The sequence below is a fragment of the Colius striatus genome, chromosome 4 (assembly GCF_028858725.1).
Source record: "Colius striatus isolate bColStr4 chromosome 4, bColStr4.1.hap1, whole genome shotgun sequence".
NCBI classification, from domain to species: domain Eukaryota; kingdom Metazoa; phylum Chordata; class Aves; order Coliiformes; family Coliidae; genus Colius; species Colius striatus.
In genome coordinates, this window is record NC_084762.1 from 18,239,589 (window position 1) to 18,255,768 (window position 16,180).

Consider the following 16,180-nt stretch of genomic DNA (forward strand, 5'->3'; position numbering starts at 1 on the left):
TTATTAAAGCAGATTTACCAGTCTATGTGTGAGTGATTTCCTCACTCTGGTCTGGACATGTTTATTCATGCTTTTCTTTCCCAAATCAAAAGAGATCAGATCCCTTAAATGCCAGTATGTTACATTTGGCTTGATAATGCATCTTCCTTTCATCTAGCCAGTAACAGCAGGATTCCTTGACAGCCACTTTGTCCCCTGTAAGTGATGCAGTTGTATGTATGGGCTGTAGCAGCAAACAGAAGAGAAAAGATGCCTGTCTGTGTGATGACTCCCATTCTGTATTGTTGTACTACATGCCTTATCTGTGGGACTCTGTTCTGTACCAGCTAAAACAAAATTACATCTCTTGAGTGTGTTATAGATAGTTTTTCTAGACAGGACTAGCTTGGAGAAACTGTTTAAGGAATGAGTAAAAGAGCAGTTAATGGATATTCTCATGGAGCTACTAAATGGATCTCTAATATGTCTGTAATATACAAGTCAAAAAGGCTCTGCCTGGACTTGAATCTCACCTCTGTAATTTCTTTGAAATATGAGCTGCATAGAGTGCTGATACAAAGTTCAAACTCATCTCTTGCTGCATGTTTTAAGTTTGTAAAAGCGTGTAGATCAATTAAAAAATTTAATAGAACTCTCTACCATTAGCTATTTAAACAGGCCAAAGCTGCCCACACTCAGGACTTTCTTGTCTTACGATAAACACCATATATGCTTGCTGGCCCTGAGAAGCGGTCTGTGTTCTTTCCCTTGTATGTGATCACTGGTCATAAAGTTCATGAAAGACAAATGGTGTGAATGCCAGACTAGATAGGGGGTTTACATTAATGTAATTGACTGGAATTTGGTGAGCAATGAAATATGAGAAAGACATTTATTTCTTTTGTATGAGCTCAGTACAAAATGCAAAAGTGAGCAGCCCTAAAAACGTGTAAATGCTGACCAAGGCAGTCCAAAGTCCTGCAAGAATATTAGTTGAACTAGGAGGTTTACTAAATATGGAAATGAATTGAATAATTTTTCTGCATAGTCAATACTTTTTATCCTCTCTAAGCCTATACTTCCATGAGATGCAGAATTGCAGGGCATGACACCGTAACTAATCTTTTTAATTTACCCAGTTGAAGTACTAAGATAGCAAAGATACATTTTAGCATGCATTCCTTATCCTCTTTTCTTGGACTTTGGGGAGAGATTAACCAAAGTTTTTGCTCATTTAAAAGGGAGTTTTCTGATATACAGACAGTTCTGATGAGCAAGTTGTGTGTGAAAAACTGTATGTCAAAGTCCCCATAAACTGCACACGGTTCACAAGTCAAGCCCAGAAAAAAGCAATGCCCAGAGTGTATGTGTCTGTTCAGGAATTATGTTCACAGTGCATGAGCTTTGGATTGATACCCTGACTTATCTCCTGTTAGGCTCAGTAAGCCTGTAGAAGTTGGCACCTTCTGGGTAGAAGAAGAGAGTGCTTTTTGCATATGCCTTCATATATTTTTTAAGAAAGTCTAGCACTATAGATCCTTGACCCTGAATGGGCACTCTGTGCCTCTTTTGTAGTTATTAAATATGAATTATATGCCATCCTTTCTGTCTTTGCTGAAACACTAGGCAGGTTTTCTTTCAATTTTAATTAAGAGCTGGAGTATAATAGAGACTTGGGTTCTTAAATGCAGCATTTTATGTTGTGATTACAAGTTTACAAAATTAAACCAAACCCAAAGCCTTCACAATATTCCATTAATTTTAAGCTTTCCAGTTAAAAGATGTGCTTCATGCAACTCTTGCCATGTATCAGATAGGCTTCTCTGTGTGGTGTCACCAGTATACCATGTATGACTTCCTTTCTTAGTCATTTGAGAATGCAGAAAGCTTTGAAGCTTTAAGTGCTCTTTGCTTGTATGCCTAGTCATTGCAGTCCCAATGTCTGTGGTTTAACTTTTCAAGTTGAAGGAGTTTTTAATAATGAAATTAATACCTTCTCCCTCCCCCCACTTCTTGTTCTGTCTTACAGATATAAAGAGGTTAGCTGAAAAGGAGGACTGGGTTGTTGACAATGAAGGTTTAACATCGTTGGTGGGTATACTAGATTGTCTTGTAGGCACTTGTTTTGCTGGATTTTTTTTATTAGTAGAATTTTTTGCAAGTGTAATGAAACTGGTTCCTGTATTCTCTATATGTGTGCATACTGGTGACTATAGTTTTATTAAAATATGAAAATACAGGAAGATAAAGAATACAATATTTTTTTTAATGAACTACTTGTTTACATCAGTGTTAACAGATCCCATGACTAAACACAAAGGTTTTGGTGTTTTTCTTTTCCAAAATTCTTATTTGTACTTCTTAATCTGTTGTATCTGAAATAACTTTAAGTAATAACGGTACTATTAGACAGCAATATTTTTGAAGATGCAAAATGGAGTAAAAAAAAAAAAGCGCAAATAAGTGCTTTGCAGAGTTGTGCCATGTATTAAGAGACAAAAATCAGTAAGAACTGGGCCTCAAGATGTACAGCATTTCTGCAAACCTCTAGCATGATTTTGCTGAGATAAACAATAATAACTTTTATTGTTAAGCATCATATTTTACAGATGATTTACTGGAGTAAAAAGTTATGTTTTTGAGGTCACAACAAGTTCAGTTCACATCAAAATGCTTCATAACTTACTAGGTGCACTACCATGGAATTGGTCTGTAGCTAAATAAATAGGTCACTTATCTGTTATAATGAGAAATTGAACTGAAAAGCAACTAATTTAGGAGATTGCCTACACACAAACAACGAATGACTTGAAACCAAGTTCAGATAAATTAGTGAGATGTTTTCTGGAAATAAACAGTAATGAGTAATGCCTAAAACACGGCAAGCACATTGTAGGTGTGACTTAAAAACAATCTGCGAAAGCAGAAAGGGCCTGTGGGAGGGAGAATTACTTTGTATATGTTGTCTAAGATAATGCTCCATAGACTTTTTTTGTTTTTTCTTATTTGTTTCTATAAATACATGTTTGAAGTTGAGTAGGAGGACATTAAGCAATCGCAGTATACACATTGTAGGAAGGAGTGTTGTTGGGCATTTGTAGTATTATAACCAGATTTACAGCTTCTGGTCTTGGTTTCAGTTGCCAAGGACTGGGCAAGTCCCTTAACTTTTCTGTTTTTCACTCTATTCATCTGTAAAATGGAGGGAGGGGGAAGGATCTTCCACAAAAGCTTTGTTTCTTTATGCCTTTGTGGTATCTTAACCCACTCTTGTTTAAAAACTGCTTAAATCTCTCTTATATTTAGAAATCACCCATGCATTCCTTGTGTACAGCATTTTCCTAGATACCTTTTGAGGCTGTGGTTGAAAGACATTTTTGTGGTAGTAGTTGACTATGTTTTGTCATAGCAGTTAATCATCTTCTTGAAGTAGAGTTCATTGTGGTAGTATAGCACAGATTGTAGCAAAAAATAACCAGTATAAACAAGGGCCAGGCAATCTCTTTGGAGACGCTTTAAGCTTAAGATAGAAAACTGTATCTTAACTTTGTAGGGACTACTGGTTGATAACTCCTTTAGTATTTATGTTCCAGGTAAAAGATACAGTAAGACACAGAACCAACTTTAATCAGTTTCGTAATACCCAAAGATAACATATTTGAACAACTTTCTTTTCCTGAGATGTGATATTTTATTATGTGGAAACAAAATAACAAGAACAGCACTTCACTGCCATTCTTTTTTTAAAAAGATACAAAATTAATGGCTTAATGTGTCTTAATGGCTTTTTTCATGATTTTCAGGTTGTTGAACCACTTTCATAATCCATCTCCAACCCAGCACTTTAAAAGTTAGTTGTAAACCTAAAGTCAGTGATGTGCCATAAACTATCTAGTGGATAAAAAGCAGATTTGCATGGCTTAGAAGCCTTTTTTTTTTGTCCACCTCTGGCCAAAATCCAATAGATGCTGTCTCTCTTTTCTAGAGCAGTGACACTTTAGTTCACGTTGTGCTGTTCAACAGCTTCCTGCCTAATACCAGCAGGCAGCCTCAATGAAAAAAAAAAAAAGTGTGACTTAACAGGGAAGAGAGAAAGACAAGGAAAAACTGACTAATTACACTGATGCTCTGAACTCATTTGCACTTTCAGAGTGAAATTGATACATGCAACAAGACGTTTGTACTTCAGGTTTGGTAACCTGAGGTAAAAAAGCCCCCCCAAACTAGTGGAAAGCAATTTCAGTCCATTTTTAATAAATCTTTTGCTGAAATGCTCTGCAAAAGTGTCATATATCCCAGGTGAAATTCTGTCCCAACTTAGAACAAGATGGGGGAGGAGGGAAGGTGTCACAGGCATCTGTAATGTAATTGTCAACAGATGCTAACACAAGCTGTAAAACTCTTTCATGACCCTTTTAGAGGAAGCTATTTGGTGTAGAAGTCTCTCATTCAGATAAAAATGTACATTTATTTCTGGTAAAAATTCTGTAGATAGATACAAAATTGCATCACTACAAGAAGGTACTTCCGTCCTATATTAATTGTTTTCCTTTTATTTCTTTCTTTTCCCCGAATTTGGGATAATTTGGTAATAAAGAGCTTACCAAACATCATGGAAGCTTTTATGTATTGGTGTGGTATACGTTTCACATGCTTACCTAAAGCTAACAAGTCATTTATCTTTCAGCCATCCCAGTTTGAACATTGTGTTATCCATTCTTTGCAATCTCTTAAAACTGTTCTGGACTGCAAACCTGGAGAGGCCAATGTAAGTTTTGATTCATGCTTTTTGTTTTCGTTCTTATTATGTAAGTTACTGTTGGGTTTCAGAACAAGAATTTTCACAGAATGATACAGGGATATGACTTTCCTCTTTTATTTTTTGCCATGTACATAGTTTTTCACTGCTGCTTACTTTTAGAATTCTGTTTGTTTCCTTTGTTAGGGGTAATTGTGTGTGCATGGGGCAGATTGGACCTATATTAGATCTTTTCTTTTGGAAAAGTACTTCTAACTTAATTTTCATATAGTAGTAGATGTGACTTCATTTACAGTTTTTTAAAGGGAGGGGGCGTTATTCCTAGGAGTTACTCTTCAGTTAGAGTTGCATACAAACAACTTTCAGAACTTTGATTCAGCTTTTTACTTCTGTAAACTTTAAATCAGGACTCCCAGTTGTCCCCATTCACTTAATACCTCAAGGCCCTGGTTGATTGCTATACTGTTTTTCTTTCAGGTTTCAGTAATCTAAGGAAGTTTAACAATTTTCTAAAGTCCCTTAGGACCCTCTCTATGGGCATTGTTTCTCTCTCCTCCCTTATTTTAATTCTGTTTAGTTTCTTAATTAACATTATTCAAGAAAAAACATTGTGCATGGTAAATCATTATTGTTAGGGTGCAAAGATCTTTGAATATCCTGGGATTTTTTACTACTTTTATTAGCCAACAATGATATGTATATCACATGTACTAGTGTGTTACCTCTTCAAGCTTGTCAGACTGTTTATTGAGACTTTTCTTCTCTCTCCTCATTTTTAGGATGGGTAAAAATTGAAAATGCTTTGTGAGAAAACCTTGTGTCCCAGCAACTGTTCCTATAATTGTGTCATCTCTTTAGGGATAGGTTACTCAGGCCTTCCTGGAGAATAAGGCCATGTGAAGCTTCTCTGCTAAAAAATAATATGCTTGCATCTTCAGGTTTTTCAGCAGCAGAAGACACAGGAGGATGTGTGCCAGCTAAGCATTGGGATCATGCAGGTAGCTCAAGGACTTTTAAGTATGAAATTGTGAACACAAGTGATCAGTAAAAATGTGTGCTTTCTACTATGTCCACTTCCCAAAAGGTAGCTTAAGTTGATGACTGTGGTATTCCTCTGATATACTCCGGGATACTTTAAGAGTATGTAGAGCTTACAGGCTGAATTTAATGATAGCAAATCCTCAGAGGGTAAGTGACATTCAAGTATTTTACCAATTGGGACTGTGTAAGATGTTACTGATTGAGACACACTTGCTGAGGTTGCTAAACATCGTTCAACTGCAGTAAAAGGAGCAACGCTGATTTTCATCAGTTGAAGATCTAGCTTGTCATTTTTATATCAGAAACCAATATCTTATTTACTTTTAAAAGATGTTTTAAGTTCAGAAATAGCATACTTCAGGCTTTTGAATCATTTTTATAGTCTTTTCAAATAAGAAATCATGAGCCAGTGCAAAAAAAAATCCAGGATTTTAGTGATGCTTCTGTGGTGCTTCCTTGGGATCAGTTGTTCATATTGACCGTGCTGTCTTTGCAAATCAGATTATCTGCATGATTTTAGCCATGCATGATGAGAATCAGTTCACAGGATTAAAAACTCCTGTGTTTTGCTACAAATAAACTGTGATGCGCATAAAATTGAAAATACACATTCAAAAGTTGCAACTAAAATGTTACTGTATTTATGTAAAGTTTAAGACAAAGAAAGGTGATGATGGTTGTTCTGCTTCTATTGAATATAGTGAAAGTGAATTAAGAATTTTATTTCTTTGGTTTTTTAATTCTGGTAGAAAAAGTAGATCTGTCTTTATTGTTTCCTAGGTCTTTATAGATTGTTTGGAACAGCTGAGCACCAAACCTGATGGTGATATAGACACAGCACAGTAAGTAAAATAAATGGGACGTAGATCTAGTATTTTATAATTGTGGGTTCAAGTCTCAAATGTCAATGGTGTGGTTTTATCCCCTCTGGTATTTCATATTTCTTGTGAATACTTTTGCCTCTGGTTAGCGATGCTTTGAAATGAGAGCAGACACATTTTATGCAAAGCAGTTGAGTGACATCATGTAATAAATATTGTATGGTAATGAATATGATATTACTTACACCATTTTATTCAATGACGGGAATTGTGTGCTGTTGAAGCAGATATGTTGGTTTTGATGTCACTTTACCTGGAATGAGTTGTCCTTGTCACTAAGTAACATGTAGCCATGGAGAAACAGCCCCTGCCTTTCTTTTCTTTTCTTTCCTTCCCTTCTATTTTGACTGGTTCTTTTGATATTTCAGCTAAATTCTCAAAAATTTGTTTGAGAATTGCTCATGAACCATCTATTTTACAGATCATAAGAAGTCAGAATAGCCTGAGTTTCCAAGGGTACCAATTATTTCTTTGTATAGAGCCAGAGACTTGGCAAATATTAGTACCTGTAATATGCATTAGAAAAATTAACTGTGTTGCCAATGCCACTTTTTTTTTCCTATTTGGATGACTTGACTGAATAAGTATAAAAACAAATCAGAACCTGTGGCAAACCAGAGAAATTATAGAAAATTAAAATGCCTTAAGAAGGAAGGGTCTTTACAAAGCTCTTGAAGGCTTTACGAACACCTTAGAAAAACTGAGCAAGCTTTATTATGTGGTGAGGGAGCTTGAAACAAAATTAGTCTTTTCTTCTAGCTGTTCATTTAAATCCACCATGTATCACATAATCCAAAGCACTGTACTCACTTTTTATCCAATATTCCTAGTCTTTCAGTTGATGTTTCATCTCCAGATTTGTTCGGAAGCATTCATGAAGACTCAAGCCTTTCTTCAGTAAGTTTGGCTTCTGTTTCTAAAACATGATGTGAAATTCAGTATTTCTCAAAGTTACATGAATGTCATCCTTTTTTTTTTTCTGAAGTGTTTCTTTCTGTTCCTTTAGAGAACAATTCCGTATTCTAGAGGAACTTCCTAGATACATGTGTATATAAGCATAGGAAAAGACAGGGATATGAATCTCTTTTTGCATTGTTAGTTTATGATATCTTAAGATATCTAGCGAGGACATTTTTTAAACCAGGTCCTCCTTCAAAACTAAAATGACATAATTGAAATCAGTGAAAACAGCACTGGTGTTAAGACAGGTGAGGATTTTACTTTTGGCTTATCAACTTATTCCAAATTATAAGAACTGGTCTGATTATTAGTCACTTTTTAAAAGTCGTGAAGATACAGATACTTATTAATGTAGCTTTTTGCCAGAAAAAGGTATTTTACTGAGAGTAAATATTGAGTATTTGGATTGTTTGGATTTAGTTTTGTTTTTTAGGAAATTGAAAAGAAAAAAGGTTTTCAATATTCTTGACACTTGGACTTTGACTAATAATGTTGCTCCTAATCTGATGGCTAATGGAAAAATGTACTTGTTCCCTGCAAGAAAGTTAGGGCAGTTAATATTCCTTGGTATAGGTTTTTTACATTGTCAGAAGCCCACCTTTGCCTCATTTACAAGAGCAATAAGCATTCCTGCTACAATAATCACAGCTTTCCAAATCAGGCCAAGTTTCTGAATTTGCAGACTATAATAATTAGTTTTTTATATCATTTTATTCTTGCAGCACAAAGATTTTCATATAAATTGTTGACAAAGTAATTTTTTGTGGGTATGACTTCCTCCCATATGTCATAGCTATGAATGTTTCAATAAAAAAGAAATCAACAGTTTTAGACAATGTTTGGTTTCCATGCTATCATATTAATTTTTTTCACAGAGCACTTTATCTTCTTTTTTCTGATTAAGTAATGGGAACAGAGAAAGTGAGTGATCAGAGTAAGATTTGTCACTATTTTTAAAATCCTACGTTTTTGAGTAGTATATATACCAACTGATTATAACTTAAAGTGGTAGGCAACTGAACATCTCAGTACTAGTCATCATATTACTGGAATACAAATCTATCAGAGTTCTTCTGAGTCTGAAAACCAACACTATTTTTAATCAGATCTGCAGTATTATGACTTCATCGCCAAATAATTTTGTTTGTCAAATATTTGCTGGTGTCGATTTTGAACTACTATCTGAAGTAGAAAAACATTTTCCCATTGAGAGAAGGATAGGGGAAAAGGGAAGATGGAAGACCAAATCTATTTAAGTAGTCGTTCTATCTTATCTGGTTCTTAGTCTCCTGGGTAACTACACCTTGTTAAACCAAGGTCAGGGAAAGGCAATTCTGGTATCTCAGGTCCAGAAGGTATTGGACCTTCTTGTAATAAAAAAAAACCAAACATTGAAGAACAAAAAAGAAATTATAACCTCTTAGAGCTTTTCCAAGATAACTGTTGAAATTTTATTATGTACTTCCTCAGAAGAATACTTCTGTATTTTAGAATAGGTAAATTTATTTGTTCAGTACCTATTTTGCTTCCCTTGTTTTAACCAGCTTCATGTGAAGGTGAAGATGATCTTCAGTTAATTTTGTGATGGTCATAACTCCTTATCTTGAAACAGAGAAAAATTGAGAAACAGCTTCCTGGAAAGCTGTCCAAACCTAATTTTCGTAAAGTCTTAACCACAGTTCTCTATTAGTCATAGCCATTCCAGTGAATGCTCCAGACCCTATAAGAATAAGTATTCATATTCAGTCATCATACTTGATACTTCGTAGCATTTCATTGACAAAAATATTTGTACAACTCCGCTTTATTTATCAGCATGTTTATCACATACAGAGAGTCAGTAGAATACTAATGTTTATAGTGCTGGTCATGTTGGTATTTCTTTTTTCTAACTATTATACTCTTTCTTCCCTTAAAACAAATTTTTAGGAACAGAGGCTTTTAATTGCACTCAGTAACTGCCGTTATCTGGAACGTCATACCTTCCTAAATATAGCTGAGCATTTTGAGAAACATGGCTTTCAAGGTGTTGAAAAAATAACTCAAGTAAGTGAGATCACTGGAATGAAGTATCATTGCTTGAAGGAAACAGTTTTTGTTTTACTTGCAATTAAGTGCAAGTGTTCAGATGGCCAGAAGGACTCTTGGGTGAACCTTCCACAAATGAGTGGGTTTCCAGACATCAGTTGGACTCCACAACAACAATATGGTTACGTCTGTTCCTATGAGGCTTAAATAGCTGACATAGAAAGTGTGACCTCCTATTCGGAAGTTGTGTGTTCAATGGCAATGCTTATCAGATTTCTTAGGAAAGCTGTTTAATGTCACTGTGTTTTCTTAAAGCAGAGAATAAAAGATTGTTATCTCAGAAATATACCTGATAAATTATTTAGTCTACCAATCTGCATTACTGATAGCTGGTTTTCATCAACTAGTTCAGGGGGTTTTGTTGTGTTTGTTTTTTTGTTGTTGGTTGGGTTTTTTCTTTTTTTTTCAAAGAACGAAAATGTCAAAGTGGGCGGCAGTAGCTGTCTCACTTTCCTGCCTTTTTGTAAAGATTAATCATTTTTTATGAGAAATGTTGTGACTTAATCCTTAGGACCATAAAGTTAGTTTATTTCCAGAAACATTTGTTGGTTGGAAGTAAAATGTTATCTTTTCCAGTACAGAGTACAGTCTTTCGCTCAAACTGATGTTTCTACTGTTTAGTTATATCCCTAGTCCCATTCTGCCAGAGTGTTGTTTGGATTTCTGTGGCTGTAGGTATTTTGAATAACATTTAAATGGGGTCAATACGTTTTGTGTGGTTAGTACAGCATACAAAATTACTCTGGCAATTACCATTCTTTGCTACTGAGACAGTTGAATGTTGAGCCAGTTTGAGTTGGCTACATAAGCAAATAAGACACCTATTTTGTATGTATGCAACACTCTGTCTTGTACAGCTGCATCAAAGTATTGCCATTAAAAGTCTGGTAGGTATATAAATGACAAAATTCACATGTTGAAGTTGCAGATTAATTTCAGATCTGTGTTAACTCCTTGAGAGTGCTGACTGGTGCAGTACTGCATATATGGGGCACGTGAATGAGTAATGCTAGCTGGGATGATTTGGATAATTAGGTTTTTTTGAAACCTTCATTAACTTTACGAGACACTGGAAGCTCACAGAGTTTTAGTGGGATTGACTGGTTGTTTCAGTTTTCTGATCTGTCACTTAAATTTCTGTAAGATTATTTATAAGATTTTTAAATGCTATAAAGTATTTATGTGATTTTTGAAAAAATAGATTTTGTTTTTGTCTGAGAGGACTGAAACAAAACTATACTTTTAAATTCTTGTAAAATTGTTAGCTTTATAAATTGAATTTTGAAGTGAATTTTTTTGTGTTTGTTGATAAAAACTATCTGTGGTTTGGTTTGTTTGGATTTTTCTTAAAGTTGCCTTTCTTAGAAGGGAAATCATTATTAGCTAACATTTTGAAAATACAGAAATCATTAAAGGGTAACCAAGAAAATGTCCTTACATTCTACATGCTTGTTATTTCCATTTTGTTATATGCTAAATGGACAAGCTTTACATTCTGCTTTAGCGCATGCCATCATAGCACATGCTTCTGGTACTCACCAGTAAGTATATTTAATTTCTACATTTCTGTTTTTCTGTGGAAATTCTTTAATCCAACTTTTTACCGTCAGTTTAGTCAATTAGCAAGTGGGAAAAAAAATTACATATCCATAAACTCCATCCTAGCTTGTTGATTAAACTTCTGAATAGAATTGTTTCCACAGTTCTGATACTCAGATAAAGCAGAGGGGTTACTAGGATAGGAGCTGTTCAATGGCTTTAATGTCTAGAATAGGAGTTTTCAAAATGCCTTTATTACAAAAATTGAAAACTGTAATTATAGGGAAGTTCACAGCAGAAAGATAACAATGAGAGAAATGCTGATTTGCATGAGTATTTACCCCACTTGAGAGTTAGGAAAATGTATACACGATGGGTGGTGTTGAGGACTTTTACTCTGCTTCACTCCCCCATTTAGGGCTCAAAATAACATTCATATGAATTGTTTGTTCTTTCTTGTAAACTTTCCACCATCTGAAAAACAAGGTTACCCACCACTACTACCACTACTGAATGTGGAGATGATCTTTTGTATTGAAGACTGTGGAAATAGAAGGGAGAATTACTTAATTCAAAAACACTTTGTTGAGGAGCAGTGAAGAAGTTGTTTCATAACCTAGTGCATGTTTGCGGGAACTTCCCACTGGAACTTATGCTTGAGGTTTGAGCTAGTGGCAAAAATTAAGAATAGCTTAAGGATAGTTTTTCTCCTTAATCATAAGAAACTGAAGGGAAAAATATCTTGAAACCTGTTCCATGTTTACAAATCTGCAGTCCTGTGAAAAGGGAGAAAGAGTGAGATATCTGTTCTTTTTTTGGATGTGAGCTTGTTTTTCAAGTTTTGAGTGTCAACAGGCTGTTATGTGCAAGGGAAACAAAAAGAAAAGAGCTTTAATCTCCTGGAGCCAAATTCTTAGTGCTTCAGGAAAATCATATCTTCTGGGTACAGATCCTTTTCAGATAAATTAAGGGAGATTCATGAGATAGAAAAGCAGGAAAGTGATTGTGTGTCTTATTTTAGAGCACCAACTTCACCATCCCAACTTTCCTGAATCTGACAGAAACTTTGACCTCAGTAATATCTCTATTTTCCCATGTACTTATGATCTCATCCCTGAAAGCTTATCGGTCTGTTCCTGACTTAAATATTACAGTTACCTTTTCTCTTCACTCAATAATAGAGGAGAACACAGTTGAGAGGTCCCTGCTCTAAGTAAGCTTCATTACTTTTTTTGCAGTTTGCAGCATTCAGCGTTTTGAAAAGAGTGATAAGATGTTAGTATACTTTTCTTTCTTCTGAATTCCTGACTTGATTTAGAGACCTTCCTTCTTCCTCACTTTTTAATAGCTTTGCTTCTATAAAGTTAAGGAAAATGAGTACTAGTTTAAAAGCTTCACTTTGCTATCACTTAAATATATTTATGTTTGTACGTAAGAGCATAGATAGAAGTCACATTACATTTTCAGCATTTTTTATTTGCATTTAGCATCTGTCATTGTCTGTTAAAACAGTTTATAATATGCATAGTGTTCCAGAATGGTTTTAGGGTTTTTAACTTTATAGTTTTAATAGTTTTAACTATGATTACAGGGGTTACCTAGGTTTAATAAAGTCTTGTATAAAATTTGAAGTGGTTCAGTTACAATGAACAAACTGCATGTATCCCGTGAGCCTTCAGTGTTGCGAAGTTGTGTGAATTACTGAAATATTACAGAGAGCGCTGTTAAAGGGAAAAATTCTACAGATGGTGAGCTGCAGCTTCTGCACCTGTATACAGAGATGCCTTAAAGTAGAACAGAGAAGTTAACATGTATGGTTTTAGAAAGGAGACGCTCCTAAATAAATCTATGGGGATTTTTTTTTTTCAAAAATAGAACAGATAATGAGAAATGGTAATATCACAATTGACAGGTCTTAAGGATTATATTAAAATCTTAATGTTTCAGGGTGGAAGTTGTTAAGGGCATATTTTAAAGCATTGACAAAATTCAGTTGTTTACTTGATGTAAGATCAAGACCTCTTGATATGAAGGAAAAAAAGAATCATGCCAGGCAGAGCTTTTCTCAAAAATACCTGTTGATGAGCACAATCAGAAAAAAAAAAATATTATACTGGGCAGGATGGACAGAAAATATGAATGTTCCTAGGTTTTCCTATCTGTAACTATGACCTAGAATGTTTAAGTAATTGCTGCTCTTTAACAAAAATTAAAGAAGACATGACGTAAATTTTTTCGGTATGTGATTTAATGCTTGTAGTTAATGACTATTTATTATGTTCTTTTTCTTTCCTTTTTTTTAGGTTAGTATGGAATCCTTGAAAGAGCTGGATCAAAGACTGTTTGAAATGTATATTGAATTCAAAGCAGATCCAATAGTTGGGTCATTAGAACCTGGCATTTATGCAGGATATTTTGATTGGAAAGATTGTCTTGTTCCTGCAGGTAAACATCTGCTTATTAAACTCTGAAATTATTTTAACAGTGATTGATAGGAGCTAAAATATACTGTACAATTACAAACTTTTTTGTAGTCTGTGTTTTTAACTTTTGACAAGTTCTTATTATAAGTTCTTTCTCACAGACTTTACTTAATTCCTAAATCATTTTTCAAATACCCCCAAGTGATTAAAGCAGCCTTTATCATTGCTAATCTCTTTAATACTTGTTTTTTGTGATTATTTTGCTTCATTGCTTATATATAATAGAAAGAATTATAAAAGACATCTTTGCTGTTTTCTTATGAAATTCATTGAGATTGTTTGGGATTTTTTTTTCCAAAGAATCTGGCTACTTTTGTAATAGATGTAATTATAGGTCTGAAAAAGTAAAATTATGAGAAAATGCATACTAGTAACAGTAGTTCAGCAATGAATGTTAAACCATTGAAGGAGGGCTGCTATATGGTATTTAGAATGACTGAGATGTTAGTCATTATTTAGATGCTTTAAGAGCTTCTGTTTTAAGGAAGAATTCTATAAATCAGTCTTTGTCTTTTTGAGTAGTGAATGCTGTGTGCATCTTAACATTTAGGTCATTGGAATATCTTATTTTCACATCTAAAACTAATACATCTAATTCACTTATCATGTGAAAGTCTGGTTAGTACCAAATAGAAATTAGTTGCAGTAACATGGTACATGGCATTTTGAAGGTGTTCTTTGATTTACCGAAAATTAATACGATTGACATGACCATTAGTTCTTGTTTCATGAAGTTGTATATAGCAAGTGCAGTAGAAGTTTTGTGGTAGGTTAGGAGATAATTGCAAAAAGCTCTGGTGCTTGCTTGCTGGACCTTGAAAACACAAAGATCTTAGGATTTATGACTTTAGAGAAAAGTATCTCTTCAATCTTTTGTTACTACTTTGTGCTTAGAATATATGAGTTGTTACAGTTTGCAGTGGAAATATATTTTAATCTTGCATGATCAGATTTATATCAATAATACATCACCTCTCATCATGTTTGAAGTATGTTTTTGCTTGGCATGTTTACATTCCCACTATCTAACAGAGAAACAAGTTGTTGTGTCAGCTTTTTACATGTATGTTTCTTGATCTAGTGCACTGGGATCTACTTACTACACTCGTGTTGCCTTTAGGATTATTCTGTAGTATTCCTTTGTTTAAAGGTAATATTGAATTTCTGTTAGGATGCCTTAGTCTGACTGTTCTCCAGTTTACCATTGGCTTTATGTACTTTCTTTGCAACCTTTTTCAAGATCAAAGTCAAGATGGTGAATGTTAAATACTACTCGTCAGGGTTACATGCCGTAGTATTGGAAAAGAGCTGCCAATTTGAGATATTAAAGTAGTTGTTTGGGTTTTTTTTTTTTTGTTAATCTCCAAGCTAGACATATTAAGAAGCAACATATAATCATTTTTTTTTGACTTCTCCATCTTGATGTACTATCTTTCTGATGGATAAATTCTGTCAAATGTAACCTGTTTACTATTGCTAGAAAAGAGTAACTTCAGTTTGGCTACTAAGAGCAATGGTTAGTTGACTTTGAAAATAGTTGGTGCTGTGAAAATTAGGAAGTGACTGGGAAAGCCTCCCACTTGGAGGAAGGAGGTGAACTTAATTATTTAAAAAGATTGGAGTGAAAAAAACCCACACCAACTCTTCATGGGGCATTTGAGAATCTGACCTTTCTGGTATTCAGTAAAGAAATAAATCACCCAACAAGCATATAATTCATTTTTTTACTGATAAATTTGTATTCACAAACATTACGTTGTACAGGAATATTATACTTGAGAAAATATACTTTCATAATCTAGAAGATGCAGTTAGTACTGCAGTATACATACTATCTTTTCATTGTCCTTTAGGAAAACAAAACAAGGCTCTACTTTACAGTTCATCTCCAAGTGCAGCATGGAAAGTGTCTACATTATTAAACTAAAGTACCATACAGATGACTGGGAGTGGGAACTGGGGCTGTTTAGTCCAGAAAAGAGAAGACTGAAGGGGAATCTTATTAACATTTACAAGTATCGAAATGGTGGGTGTCAGGAGGTTGGGGCATCCCTTTTTTCTATGGTATCTAGCAACAGGACAAGGGGAAATGGGATGAAGCTGGAACATAAAAAGTCCCATTTAAACATATGAAAAAACTATTTTACTGTTCAGATGATGGAGCCCTGGCACAGGCTGCCCAGGGAGGTTGTGGAGGCTCCTTCCTTGGAGGTCTGCAAGGTCCACCTGGACATGGTCCTATGCAATCTGATCTAGGTGAACCTGCTTCTGCAGGGGATTTGGACCAGATGATTTCTAAAGGTCCCTTCCAACCCCTACCATTCTATGGTTCTATATTCACACTGAGTCGAACACGCAGTTCACTCAAGGATTTGTGAAAGATTGACACATTGACTTGTTGAGGAAAACAAATTATTTGTATAGTAAAACTTATTATCTGTTCTTTGGTA

The 16,180-nt window shown here is 34.7% G+C and overlaps 1 protein-coding gene across 2 annotated transcripts in view; it reads left to right on the forward strand.

Annotated features, from left to right (window-relative positions):
* The window catches only part of EXOC2 (exocyst complex component 2), a 133,260-nt gene that overhangs the window by 79,590 nt on the left and 37,490 nt on the right, over positions 1-16,180 (forward strand). For both annotated transcript variants that reach the window (XM_061995977.1, XM_061995978.1), the window contains exons 17-23: positions 2,009-2,070; positions 4,667-4,747; positions 5,677-5,736; positions 6,560-6,621; positions 7,491-7,557; positions 9,550-9,666; positions 13,551-13,692. In XM_061995977.1, the coding sequence (XP_061851961.1) occupies positions 2,009-2,070; positions 4,667-4,747; positions 5,677-5,736; positions 6,560-6,621; positions 7,491-7,557; positions 9,550-9,666; positions 13,551-13,692 (591 nt within the window). The remainder of the gene's footprint in view (positions 1-2,008; positions 2,071-4,666; positions 4,748-5,676; positions 5,737-6,559; positions 6,622-7,490; positions 7,558-9,549; positions 9,667-13,550; positions 13,693-16,180) is intronic.